This window comes from Cylas formicarius, unplaced genomic scaffold, assembly GCF_029955315.1.
Source record: "Cylas formicarius isolate icCylForm1 unplaced genomic scaffold, icCylForm1.1 PGA_scaffold_10__41_contigs__length_53128322, whole genome shotgun sequence".
NCBI classification, from domain to species: Eukaryota; Metazoa; Arthropoda; class Insecta; order Coleoptera; family Brentidae; genus Cylas; species Cylas formicarius.
This window is the reverse complement of record NW_026844214.1, coordinates 40,700,095-40,714,967: the sequence shown is the minus strand read 5'-3', so window position 1 is coordinate 40,714,967 and position 14,873 is coordinate 40,700,095. Positions and strand designations below refer to the sequence as shown.

Sequence of the window (14,873 nt, the reverse complement as noted above, 5' to 3'; positions counted from 1 at the left end):
AATACATTGTAATGTCTGAAGAAAATAAAAGTATGCTTTTACAAAACTTGCGTCGGTTTTTGCTTAGTCGAAATTGCTGACGTTTCGCCAATCATCCTGTTGCCTTCTTCAGAGCTTGACTGAAACTAGCTCTTATTTTACTCTGTACCTGCTTATATATTCCTTGAGGGGGGAGGAGGGCGTTAATGAGGGGTATAAACACCGTCTCGGATGACTGAATCCCAAATTGGTGACAGGTAGAGACCTGAGTCGCGATTAAGATTGTTAGGTTGTTTATAGATTTCTATAAACTCTCGGATTTTTTGTTAGTAGAAGAACTGATTACATGCAAGAATTTTAGTTTTATTTTTAATTTTAATCGTAAGGCTCTTTCGTGTTCCTTGAGCCTAGTTAATATTTTGCATGCTGTAAACTTCTGGCGTCTCAAATGGAATTTGACGGACCGCAGATGTTGAGAGATTTTTTGACCAGTGGTAAATCTGGTTTTGACGTTATACTTCTTTAGAACTTTTGATATGTGGTCAGTGATGTTTTGAATGTAAGGAAGGATCACTGTGGCAAGTGTAGGATTTTTATTTCTATAGAAATCTATAAACAACCTAACAATCTTAATCGCGACTCAGGTCTCTACCTGTCACCAATTTGGGAATCAGTCATCCGAGACGATGTTTATACCCCTCATTAACGCCCCCCTTCCCCCTCAAGCAATATATAAGCAAGTACATAGTAAAATAAGAGCCAGTTTCAGTCAAGCTCTGAAGAAGCCAACAGGATGATTGGCGAAACGTCAGCAATTTCGACTAAGCAAAAACCGACGCAGGAGAAATCCAGAAGTTTTGTAAAAAGCATTACAGTAGCCTGTGGAAGTTTCTTTAAAAAAAAAGAAAATAAAAGTAATTCCAATTCTAATTACAAATGACGAATAACGTGGGCATAACGGCGAAAGGCGCAAAGAGCCTCTAATAATAACTCTGTGCAACGTTTCGCGTTAACCTTTCTGGCCGCAAGTAGAAACGGGGCGCGCTAACATCCTGCCTATAAACAATCGAAATTGGCGAACATAAACAATAACGAACGATTACCTATAGGCGAACGCGCGTAACCTAAAAATAGCTTTGGGTTAATTATTATTGTTGTAAGCAAACGGGGGAAGGTTAATGCACCGATACCCGAATAATAAATACAATAACGAGACTATTTCCATCGTCGTATTATTAACCGCCCTGTGCGTTATTCGAGAACCGTCGGATTCGACTCTCGGATCGGATCATCGTCGCTCCGAATTTGCATATCGAACGGTTCCTATAATAAATATTGCCGCACGTTATAATTGAAACATCTGCGTCTCGCAAGAAGACAATAAAATGACGATAAAAACGATACGACGCAGAACAGCAGACTGTCGACCCAGCGGAAACACATCAGGTTACTACGCAAAATTGGTAGGTTGTCGATGTTAAATAACGGCAGCTAACCAAAATATTTACCTAACACGGCAATATCTGGACAAAGGAAAACAAATGGGTAATTAATTATTCTTTTTTCGAACGCTGGCACTGTTAATTTTTACAAGGTATTTTTTACAGCTACTACAGTCATACATAAAAAGAACTGTCTATAAAACTATTGTAAGAAGGGGAAATCAGAACAATAAAATTTTAAGTTGAAAATGTATAATACATATATTTATTTCTTTTAATGAGTAATCAGCGAGGTGACACACTTCGCATCTGAAACTAAAAAAAAAAGATTATTAAGATTCATGAAACAAAATTAAAATTACTTAATATCACCAGAAAATCTGGAACTGAGTTTAGGTTGGTACTAAGGCTAGAGCACAAATAGCACCTATTTTAATCACTGAAGGGCAGCAACACGAGACAGTGCAATAAAGAACAAGTCATAATATAGTGAAGGGCAGAACACATATCAGTATATTGGTACTAAAGGCAGAACACACATAGTACCTATCTCAATCACTAGTGCTGATTATTCCGATCGTGCAATGGACACTAAGGGCACAGACACACGAAGTATCCTGTCGCAAATAACCACACCGGCACTGAAGGGCGGCAACACCCCACAGTGCAATAAACAACAAGTCATAATGTACTGAAGGGCAGAACACACATCAATATAATGGTACTAAGGGCAGAGACACTCGACAGTAGCCCGACTTTCAACCAACAAAGTGACAACGTTTAAAATAGTTCAAAGAGAGAACACACTTAATATTTAACCAAGTTTCTTGGGTACATTTTATAAAATAAAAATGAAATCGATCAATAAATAAAACATTTGGTACTTTGGTATTTTGGCCAATAAAACGAACCCACCATGAAATTCAAATACTGTACTCGTGAGAACAGTCACCTTTAAGTCTTCGCAATTGCACGGAATGCAAACAATAACCCGCTACACTCGAATGCACGGTTAACCGAGAAATGCCGGAAAGCTATTTTTTAAAATGTTACTGCACCCCAAAACTATGTCTATTATAAATAACGCCCTTCTACTAATCGATATTCTGACAGAGCGAGAGGCGAGAAATGCGGTTTTAAGAAAACATCTTGCTTATTGCGTCGTACGTACAAAAATTTTATAGGGTAGCTTAAAAAAAATATGCGTCTTACACTATTATATACATGGATGGTGAAGTGCGAAACAAAAAGTCACCATGATCTCGGAAAATGATCTTATGTGAATAGGAATGGCAGTTGCTTTGTTGCCTGAAAACAGAAAAAGATAAAACGCAGTTAGAAATGGTAAATTAATCGACAAGCGCTTCGAATGCGCACTTATTAAACGAGTTGCAATTTTAACAGTACCTCCCCCACTACCCTTGGCGGAGGGGAGGTGACAACTTAGTAATAACATAATATTGGGTTGCTACCGGAACTACAACTGGGTGCCAAATTTCAAGTCAATCGGACAAGTAGAAGTGTATCAAAACCGAATCCAAAGGAGTCGGTTACACACATCATACTCGTGCATACACACATACAAGTGAAGCTAATAAAAGCGTGTTATAAATAGGAGTCTCGGTTTTTTGTTTTTATGGTTGTTATTTATAAACATTAAATTATTTGACAATAAATACTTACCTCATCATCTTCACTAATTTCTATATTCTCTGTATTGGACTTGCTTTTTCTCGGTACTTCATTATCATATAAGAAGTACAAAAGATGAAAATGCCATAGCGATGTTTCATCCACATCTCCGCTTGCACCAATTCTTTGTCTTTCCTTATTTTTTTAAATTCTTTTGCTATATGAACTACGCATATTGTTGGTTTTTTTAACCACCGTATCTTTTGTAGCTGCTGGATCTATTGTTTTTAATTTTTCCACCAATTTATTGTATTAATTTTAAAGGTTTATTTAAATATTGCTTGCTTTTAATGTTATATAAACAAGGTACCGATCTATATAACTGAACGAATTCATCTATAAATTCCTGAGATCGAGTTCTGATATCTGCCATTTTTTTAAAGTAACTTCATTGAAAACTTAAAACGACTCAGTATAGTTCTTTGATTTGTGCTTAACTGATCTGATATCTTGACCTTTACTCTTATATCACACATACACGTTCCGTCTTATCAGCGAAAAACAGAGCCGGAAGGTAATTTTTCAATTTTTCAAGCGGGGGTAGTTTGGGGGGCCGCGAGTTCAGGCCCGGCATTCCGGCGAATAAGCCCACTAACTATACGGTTTGCCTTCGGGTTTGCAAATCGAAAGGCCTGCCTTCCGGTAAACCGTATCGTCTATGGGGTGTCATAAAGAGGGCAATCTCCGGAGATTGTAGACACCAACATATTTAAATTGAGCTCAACGTGCTTCATGACAATTACGAATTTGAAACTTAGTTGGAAGACTATTGTATTTTTTATAGGAAAGGTACTCTTATTTAGGATGCATAGTGGGCCGGGGAAACCCCAGTTGTTCGACTAATTCGATTTTTTTTGCAATGCCAATAAATTTTACTTAATATTAATAAAAACACAACAACAAAAAGAAAAAAAATATTAAGGACATCAAACTTTAATACAATATAATTATTATATAGGGTGTTCACAAAAAAAAACCCTATATGTGCAAACAGTTTTTTATTAAATCATGAAAACTACACACTACCCAAAATGTAGAAACATTTTGAAATAATTATATTTAAGTAGATAATAAAATAATAATACAAGGTGTTACAAAAGTAAAAATTTAACAAGAAAAAATATTAATTTAATATAGATTAAAACAAAATATCGTTATCATATTTATTAAAATATTTAAGTTTGTTTGCTTGAAAGAAACGAAATAAAACACTAACAGGGTTTATTATTCAGTTAAGCACTTTGCTCTGTTTTTGTTACAATTTTTGCATTAGCCGTAGCTCTAAAAAAGTTAAACCATTGCTTTGCAATAAAGAGCGTGACAACCCATAGTAAACAAAAGTTATGACAATACGTTTCACTATTTAAATGCCAAAAATAATAACAACATCTTACATGAATTAAACTTAAGTTATACTATCGCTCTATAAAAAAAATTTATATATTAATTATTTAACAATATTAGCATATTAGCGAACTGTTATAAAGAAGAACTATTTTTTTAATAAAAAATACCTATTCAGACTCACTGCTACTACTATCACCACTGTGGTTAAAAGATGAAGGGTTTGGATTAAATGATTTTAATAAATTTAGAGCGTCTCGAACTAGCTTTTTCGTTTTACATATATAGGGATAAAGAAATACAAATTGTTTGGCTGTTTCTAGACAATCTGATTTAAAATTAAAATAAATAAGAACTAAAAGTTCAGATTTTCACGAAATTATATATTATGACATGACAATTGTTTCGACAACACCGTGTCTTTATCATCAAAACATTTGTTGTTTAGTTCTTTTATATTTCCCTGCATAGCTTAAACTGTCAAAATTTATTTTTTGTCGGCCCACGGTGGAAGTTTTTGGTTTATTGCACGGTATTGTTACATTTGTTTCCAGCGATTCTGCATACCTCGTCAAAAATCTATTTTTGCCGCCTGCCATTTTCTTCGAAATTGGAAAAAATAATTATTGGTCAAAGATTTTATAAGTTTTTGGTTATGATTAGTACAATCTTGACATATACTCACAAGTAAAGTTTCTTTTATTGATACTTTATGTTGACGGGCTTCATACAAAGACTTTATCGAAATGGAGTGATAATTCTAAAAAAGAGCCAACTGTTGGAAAAAAAACATTTTGTTCAACGCTAAGCGGCAACTTTCAGTCAAGCTCTGAAGAAGCCAGCAGGATGATTGGCGAAACGTCAACAATTTCGACTCAAAAACCGACGCAGGAGGAATCCAGAAGTTTTGTAAAAAGTATTACAGTAGCATGTGGAAGTTTCTTTGAAAATTTTTCAACCAGCTGTTTACAACAATGGAACCTAATTTTTTACAGACCCTACATTCTCTACACTTCTGATGGCCAATTAAAATTGTATAGCAAACTTTTCTTTCTCTTTCCCTTCTATGGTTGAAATTGGGAAAAAAAAAGTTTGCCAAACTATATGTTAAAAATTAAACAATTTAAATTTTTCGAAAAACGCCTTTATATACATAAATTCATGTGTTCCTATTTTAGACAAAATCACATAAAAATGTAACGTTTTGAAAATGACAAACTTAACATTTTACTAAAAGATACTTTTTAATCATAACTGGTCGACTTATTGGCATATAATTTAATTTAAAAAAAATATAAGAAAGATGCCAGTATTTTTTATCATAATCATAAGAATAATTATTAGCTGCAATAACAGCGGTCGCTCCTCACTCCTTCCACCATAGAAGTTTAATTTGTAAGCCTTAGTTGCTGTGAAATTAATAGCTAATTAAAATTATTTGTCTGTCGCAATTATGTGTAGGCGGTATTTTATCAGGCTGCATGGTATCTAGTTTTCTACTCTCTGCTCTAAGATAACCAACTATGCATGGATCTCGACATGCATCAAGCGTGCAGAATGTGCCACCTTCAGATATATTTGCTTCTTTACCCACGGCCGCCAGCCACTTGGATATTTTAGTCACGGGTTGGAAGCGATAGGAACACTGTTCGAAGTGTTTTCGGAAATCGAGCATTGAAGATGCCAAGTGAGATTTTGGCGAAACGTCTGCAAGATTCCAGTCGGAACGCATGATATCCCGGAATATAGTGTCATCACATTTTTCCATCCGTGAATCAATACGTGAATATATATATATATATATATATATATATATATATATATATATATATATATATATATATATATATATATATATTAAAACTCCGCACGCCAATAACTCCAAAACGAAAAGAAATATTTAATTTATGTAAAAAGTAGTCAAAGTGCGGGGTCAAGTAGATATTTCCTAAAGTTTAAAAAATTCGACGCCTGCAAAGAGCTGGGCGTCGCGACGCGTCGAAAAATTATTCGATTGCAGGGACTTTGGAAATACGCGCATACAAAAGTACATATTATTTAAAAACTTTTTTGTTATTTACTCAAACTTATTTACTTTACCCGTTTCTAAGTTATACCGATTTAAAGTAAACATTTCTTGATTAATAAAAAATGTGATTAACGCTTATTTTTACAAGTATGCCATGAATGTTAGTTACTATGGCAACCATTGTTATCGCAGTTGTTTTAAGTGCAATTACAAACAATAGATTTCAACTATTTTAGTATGATTTTATTTATTATTTTTTATCGATTTAGTTCTGATAACATGATAAATAAATGAAAAAACAGTAAAATACCTACAAGTTAATAACCAAAATTATTATTGCAATTAACTACATAATAAGACATTTCAAAAATTTTGTTCAAAATTATGTCCATCTGCTCAAACACAACTATCAAAAACTTTTAACAGATGAGCTTGGGTCACTTGTAGGAGAGTCCTTCTTGTGATAGCGGCACACGCTGCACTAATTTTGTTAATGAGATCAGTCATATCTTCGATAGGTTCTTCATAGATAACGTTTTTTAGGTAGCCCCAAAGAAAATATAATCTGGTGGTGTAATGTCCGGGGACCTCGCCGGCCACCTTACCGGTCCATTATTACCAAACCATCTATTGGGATATTCTCGGTTCAAATACCTCGTTACTATTTGGGCATTATGTGCAGGCGCTCCATCCTGCTGTAGCCACATATTCATTCTAGTGTCAAGAGGCACTTCTTCTAATAGTTCCGGAAGTGTAGTTTGAAGAAATCTTAAATAGCGATCTGCATTTAAAGTTCCTTCGTAAAAGTAAGGTCCAATAAGGAATCCATTTAATATGCCGCACCAAACATTGATACTAAAAATTCGTTGGTTACCTATTTCTGTAATCCAACGAAGATGGTTTTCGGACCAAAAACGACAGTTGTGTCTATTAACGATTCCATTATTTTGAAATCGACTTTCGTCGCTCCATAAAATTTTCGAGAGAAAATTTGCATCTTGGCTATACAAATCGGACAATGTCGCTAAGAAATACATTCTTCTAGCATAATCGCCTGGTTCTAGTTTATGAACTAGTTTATTTTTGTACGGGTGAAAAGAGTTTCTATGTAGAATTCTCCACAAAGAACTTATGGTAACACCGGTATTTTCTTTTATCTCTGATAGGGATATCTTGGGGCCGTCCTGTTCCTATCTCTTTTAGGTTTTATGAAGCTGCCATATTCTCTTAAGTTTTTACATAAACTTGAAAAGGTTTTTGCATCGGGGACTCTTCTATGCGGATAACGCCGTGCGTAAACTCTTTTTGCTTCTCTACAATTGCATCTGCATTCTCCAAACACCAGTAACATGTCTACTTTTTCCTCATTGCTAAATTGCACCATTTTCACATAATAATTCTTAGTTTTTTTTAAACCGAACTAATTTGGATATTTCTTGTGACAAAATGTAACAATTTTTTGATACAGCAATAACAACTTACGTTTGTAATTGCACTTAAAACAACTGCGATGACAATTGTTGCCATAGTAACTAACATTCATGGGTAAAAATAAGCGTTAATCACATTTTTTATTAATCAAGAAATGTTTACTTTAAATCGGTATAACTTAGAAACGGGTAAAGTAAATAAGTTTGAGTAAATAACAAAAAAGTTTTTAAATAATATGTACTTTTGTATGCGCGTATTTCCAAAGTCTCTGCAATCGAATAATTTTTCGACGCGTCGCGACGCCCAGCTCTTTGCAGGCATCGAATTTTTTAAACTTTAGGAAATATCTGCTTGACCCCACACTTTGACTACTTTTTACATAAATTAAATATTTCTTTTCGTTTTGGAATTATTGGCGTGCGGAGTTTTAAGTGAAAAACCCTGTATATATATATATATATATATATATATATATATATATATATATATATATATATATATATATATATATATATATATATATATATATATATATATATATATATATATATATATATATATATATATATATATATATATATATATATATATATATATATATATATATATATATTCTCACGTATTGATTCACGGATGGAAAAATGTGATGACACTATATTCCGGGATATCATCCGTTCGCTCGTTGAACTCCGACTGGAATCCTGCATCCGACTGGAATCCTGCAAATCTTGCATCCGACTGGAATCCTGCAGACGTTTCGCCAAAATCTCACTTGGCATCTTCAATGCTCGCGCTCCGAGTGTTCGAAGTGTTTTCGGAGCGCGAGCATTGAAGATGCCAAGTGAGATTTTGGCGAAACGTCTGCAGGATTCCAGTCGGATGCAAGATTTGCAGGATTCCAGTCGGATGCAGGATTCCAGTCGGAGTTCAACGAGCGAACGGATGATATCCCGGAATATAGTGTCATCATATATATATATATATATATATATATAGTGGCGACTGAAATCCTTTGGGAGTCAAACACTTTTATTCAGTTCTGGGCGTCTATCAACAGAATTAACCTCTTAAATGTAAAACAATTAAGTTGTCCCTTCTCCAAGAAGATGGCAACTTAATAACATCTGTATTATACGTTTTAAGTATTTTACAGTACCTTAACCGCGGGCCTTCGCAGGACCGTGGTAAAACCCATTAAGTAGGTCTTGCCTGAGATGGACCGTAACGAATATTTGTAGAAACTTGAAATTTTTTTTTGAAACGTAAATGGATCGTTTTCAAATTATTTTTATTTATTTTATTTATATTTATTTTCGAATAAGTAGAAGCGTTTATTTTAACAAGAGGCCATACGTATCGTTCTTAAAGTCTAATTTAAATTCCAATTTGTTCGTATATATTAAGGAGCTATTTGAATGTGATCCTTTCAGTATATACATATTTATGTACTTGATTCTCGAGCCATTCTGTGAGGCTGTTTCCACTCGACAGTTCAAAGGGTAAGGGTAAGTGCCTGTATTCTATTTACCTTACAGGTAAGTTTGAAAATAATCATTTGTCTTATGTGCCTGTTGATTAACAACATTCATTCCTCTTGTATTTTTGTGGCTTCTATATAGTTCTTCGATTTGTAAACAACAACAATCAAAAATTTTTTGAAGGTTCCTTTTTTTAACACTTTAAAATGTGGAGACCGTGGAATGAAGCAGATGTTTCCCTGTTAGAATTTGAAGACGAAGTGGAGATGGTAGTCGTACCTAATGACAATTTAAAAGACTAACTACCTCAGAAAATAAAAAAAAAACGGATCCATTTGTCGTCGAATGCTAATTCTGGTCGAAGTATACCAAAATGTTCTATGTTTTCTTCTTCTGTAAAATATTTGGAACACAACACACAAATTTTCACTATCCCACTCATCAACATTTGTTCTTGTTCTCTGAATCCAGATTTGTTTAAGTTCTTTATCTTTCGCAAACTCAATAATTCTACTGTTACTGCAAACAGCCATATCGAAAAGTTAAAATCATCAGCTATTTCTAATACAGATTGCGTTTACGTTATCTTGAATGAGAACATCCGTTTAATGACATAAAAACTTGTATTTTGTGTTCCGGACGCCGCATTAATTTGCTTCGCATCCAGGATAGACAAGCACTAATAACATCTTACGCCTTTGTGTAATGCCATCAGGTGAAGTTTAATATTATGAATACGAACCATCGCGTAAAGTTTCATAAAAGAAAAACGCAAAGAAAACCGAAAACAGCAGTCAGAGGATGACAATACAACGCCACCATTGTGCCTCTCTCCTCGGCCACTTTTACACCGCCACCAGGTATGCAAATAAGCTGCAAAAGAAAGGCGGGTTCGTCTTCTTCGAAGTGGGTATTTGACACAGATTCCCATTGTTAGAACACGAAGAACACAATGGAGGCGGTTTGCAGGGAGAGTTGCGTAACGTGAAAGGAAACAAAAGTTAAGTTCGCCGCGAGTTATGATATTTTTTACTTCCTTGCTCTACCACCACTTTGAAAAATCGATTACTGAATGATCATAGTACCTGTTACGGGCAAGACTAGAGATTACACTTACAATTTGCACTATTGTATTGATAAACTAACTCTTTGATTTGAATTTAAATCTACGTTTGTTTTGAAGTCGTCGCTTGGCGAAAAATAAATTCCAAACAATAAAACACGCACAGTAGAATTGTATTTGCCACGGAGTTTCACCCGCCCATAGAAAACCTGTAATAGATAAACAATAGCGCGAGGTTATTCAATAGCGACCAACTTTTTTTCGATCCGTAATTAATACAAAGAGAGTAATCGATATGGCGTCCTTTTCATTATAGGAAATGTTGAATGCATACGTATCCTGACCCATTTCCCATGACGAAACAGTGAGACTGACCAGCTTTACGAAGTGCATTTCATTTTTTTTTTCGCGGCATTGGTTAAAGAAGCAAAAATATTCTACTACCAGTATAGTACGAACAGCAATACTTTATAAACCGCTAGTCAAGATTCAAAAGTGGTTCAAATAAGTAAAAGCAAATTAAGAAAAGACTTTCAGAAAGTTCTGAAAATGTTTTTTTTTATTTTATTATTATCCTTTTATTAATGCTTGTCTTTTAGAATCCTTGATAAAATCGCACGTATATTAAATAGCGAACCTGCCTACATTAACTATCGTAAACTATAACCTTAATTTCAGCTCTCTTGATATTCAAATATGCATATCATAAAAATTTAATTATAGCTGTTTTGAACGCTGTGGTCTAAACAACCTTTAATATCCAGTAAAATCTTAAGTTTGATAATATGCATATGTATATATTCTCAAACGTCTTTGTCTATTACATGTTTTCTCCACCCTTACCGCCCGGCGAACAGCGTCTCCTTGTTTCTTTATCACCGTTATAACTGCTCATTTTTATGTCGCTGACTATAGCGGCAACGAGATTGAGGATTGGAATTAAGAAGTCAGTATTCAGACTGACCTGGAAAACGATGTTGATCACCACGACGATGAAAACATGAACTTTCCAAAACAAAATGACGCATGGGGAAGTTAACGAGCATTAAGCTTAGTTTTTCAATAGGGTGAACAAAACCACATTGATAACAGTGAAATAACTGATTTAAAAACTAAAACTATTTTTTTTTAAGTCGACTGCAAAAATGTGCATTACGAATAGTTATTTCAATAATAAACCATGTACATTTTATCATTATTACGTGGATATGACTAATTCTTACATACGGTCTCAGTAGTATGAACAAGAACTCGGGAAAAATAATATACAGTGGGTCTCATTTAAAATATCAAAAGTGATGCTACTTTTTCGAAAAGCGGCAACGTCGCATCGCTAAAAATACTGACATGCACCGTGCATTACGCTATACATTACAGATACTGTAATTTGATGGATATGTAGTCTAGGTAAACTGAACCAACTAAAAAAATACTAGCAGTGGGCGATATATCGACAAAATTGCGAGATGTGTCAGATTGAAGCCCACATATCTTGTACACCATGTGCCAAATAAAACGATCCACTATACGATCTGGAAAGCCATAAGAGATACGAAAAAAAGTTTCGTACACAAGGTATCCCGAGTGTCCCCGCCGACATCAACTTCGTTGTTTTAAATGGAACACCCTATATATTTCGACATTTTTTGAATCCTTGGTTAAAATAATGGTCAATTTCATAAAAAATTCCTATTCGAATTTTGCATAGTTTAGGCAGAAATTGAAGTTATGTGTTTTATTTCATATTTTGATTGCCCCATATAAAATGGTGTTAAAATTGCAAAGAAAATTTAACCACAGACTAAGGAGTTTACACCTCAGCTTATACACTTTTAGGACACTATCAACAAAATTATAATATTTTAAATCTTCAGGAGAGTATAAGAAACTTTTGTAAGAAACTTTTTTTCGTATCTCTTATGAGCACATGTCAATTAGTAACAACCTTTCCTGGCACCCTAAACCAAGCAGTAGTGGTGTTATGTCCGCTTATACAACCGAAGTTAGTAAAATTTTTTAGATAAAATTTTATGTCTTTATAAATCCAAAACAACCCAAAACCTTGGCAAAATTTAATGTGCGACCACAGCGTAAATGCAGACGTATGTGAATCGGAAGTAAAGCAAAACGTCAATGCCAGCATGCATGTTTCGTGTTTTTATCAACGGATGACACATTAAAATGTTTCATATCTGCGGCTTATCACTCAGAGCCACTGTGCGCATTTTATCATGCTATTGACACTAATTCTTATCTGCCGTAGTTTTTGACCTGAATTAGCGAAAACTTTCTTTAATTTCTAGTTGCACATAAACGCAAACTAAATCAAAATGTTTAAATGTTTAATAATTAATAAGTTTAAAAAACACAGCCAAAATTGCCTAACCGGTTCGGCCGCCGGGTTTGTTATTTAACAAGCGAAAAATATGCCAACGCAATATATCAGAAATAATTACTTCCGCCGCCATGCCACCGAGACATCTGTTTAACATCAACGCACTCGAGATTCCGTCCGTAGAATAGCGTGTTTATAAAAACATTAACCTTAAGGACATCATACCCACGCACTGTTATTTACACGCTTACCATTCAAATATATTAAAAATAGTGTCAATACCAGTGGGTTCGGGGACACGTATTTATAAAAAAGAAAAGGACCGTAACTTGCCTTCATGTCCATGATGATCTGCTGGAACAAACCGCCCAAGGCCCCCGATTCCTTGTCGATGTGAGTTTCCATGATTATGGCCGTAATAATCCCTCACACGACGCGCACACACGAAATCGAACTGTCGAACATTCACCCGGGAAACAATCAGGCGAAAAGGTGAGTCGATTCGGCCGACATAGCGAACTAACGCATCCTAGATGGATTTTAATAAACTGGCACAAAGAAACCGTTGCCGCGTTGAGAAAAACTTAACAGCAGCGTGCAAAGGAAGATGCTTCGTCGCTGCGTTCATTCATCAGGACGGGGTTTTGTGCATACGGGTTTCCGACGCGAAGAAACACCAAAAAAGTTACTAAACGATCGCCGGACTACCATTACACAGCACACGGCAATGTTTTCTTTCCGTCAACTCGGGAATCATCCCCTCCCACGATTGAGTTTTTGTGACACACCGGGGAACGTCACGGGCATGTGCGGAAATGAGAGTCGCGTTCGATTGCGTCACGCCGCGCGGGGTCGTTCCCTCTCCGTCCGCTTCATATAGAACGAGGGCGACGGACAAGCGCAGTTCAACTAAATTGATTCTTGCGCGGTTTCGGAAGAGTCACAAAAAGTTCACTCTCGCGTCGTCTCTTTTTGGCCTAGGAAAAAACCGATCGTTCAGGCACTGCCGCGAAGAGGAAGAATACGCGGTTATATCGTGAGCTCAGACGCTATCTATTAGTGAAGAGCGGTATCAAATTGTTAGACGGCCTTTAACTAACCACATCCGCGGATCCCTGCTGTGGTTCCGTTATTTTTATTGTGTTGGTGATAAGTTGAACTTTTATAATTTTTTATGCTTGAAATGAACTGTGCAAATAAAAATATGCAAAACTAATCAAGTTTTAGAATATGCCGTTTAGTAACGGAAATGTGGGAGGTAAGCATTAGTTGTCTCTGTAAGTAGTTTAAAATTGGTCGCGAGTAAAGGAATTAACCAGGGTATCGTTTTAATTTGAAGCACCTAGCAGTACATATGGCATGTCCCACCGGGAACTTTGTCAATTTGTTATGGGAAAGCTATAAAAAGCAAAAACTTGGAATTAAAATAAAGTTGGCGGTGACCATGGCCGAAAGTGGATGTCGACTTTCTTATTTTAAACACAACAATTTAAAACCTATTTTCATGTATAAAAATCCTATAACTAAATTTCACTGTTTCTGAACTGTTAAAGATTGTATGTCAAAAATGACATTTGCAGACCGAATAATATATGTATCTTGTACTGTATTGCAATTACAACATACAATTACAACTTACGATTATTATTAATACCGTATGTTAAAACAAATAACAATTAAAATAATATTGAAAAACCTGGCGAAAGTCCAAACCACCCAATTTTATAATCCTATCTAATTTAGAATTGAAAATTCGACTACTTTGAATGTTGTATATATTCCGAATATACATTTGACGTGACGTATGACCTGACCATGGGTAGTTTTCCGAAAACATTCTCAGCCGTAGGTAACGAAACTAACGATGTAAAATGACAATTTCCTCACGCTCAATCGGTGTAAAATTGTGTATTTTAGGGGAAAGCAGTAAAAAGAAAATATTGTCAGTAACCATGACTTGCCAGTGCTTTTTTTTTTAATTTGGTGTCCTCTAAAAAAATCTCGTGTATAATTACAAGAATGCAAGACTGAGTTAGGGATGAGTTCGAAAATTTAAATTCCAATTCAATAAGAAAAATGT

General features: G+C 35.0%; 1 protein-coding gene across 4 annotated transcripts in view; it reads right to left on the bottom strand.

The window, feature by feature from the left end:
• LOC132696712 (protein MTSS 2) overlaps nucleotides 1-14,107 on the bottom strand; it is a 78,243-nt gene extending 64,136 nt beyond the window's left edge. For all 4 annotated transcript variants that reach the window (XM_060662119.1, XM_060663665.1, XM_060664423.1 and 1 more), the window contains exon 1: nucleotides 13,127-14,107. In XM_060662119.1, the coding sequence (XP_060518102.1) occupies nucleotides 13,127-13,198 (72 nt within the window). In that variant the 5' untranslated portion in view covers nucleotides 13,199-14,107. The remainder of the gene's footprint in view (nucleotides 1-13,126) is intronic.
• Nucleotides 14,108-14,873: the final 766 nt, after the last annotated feature.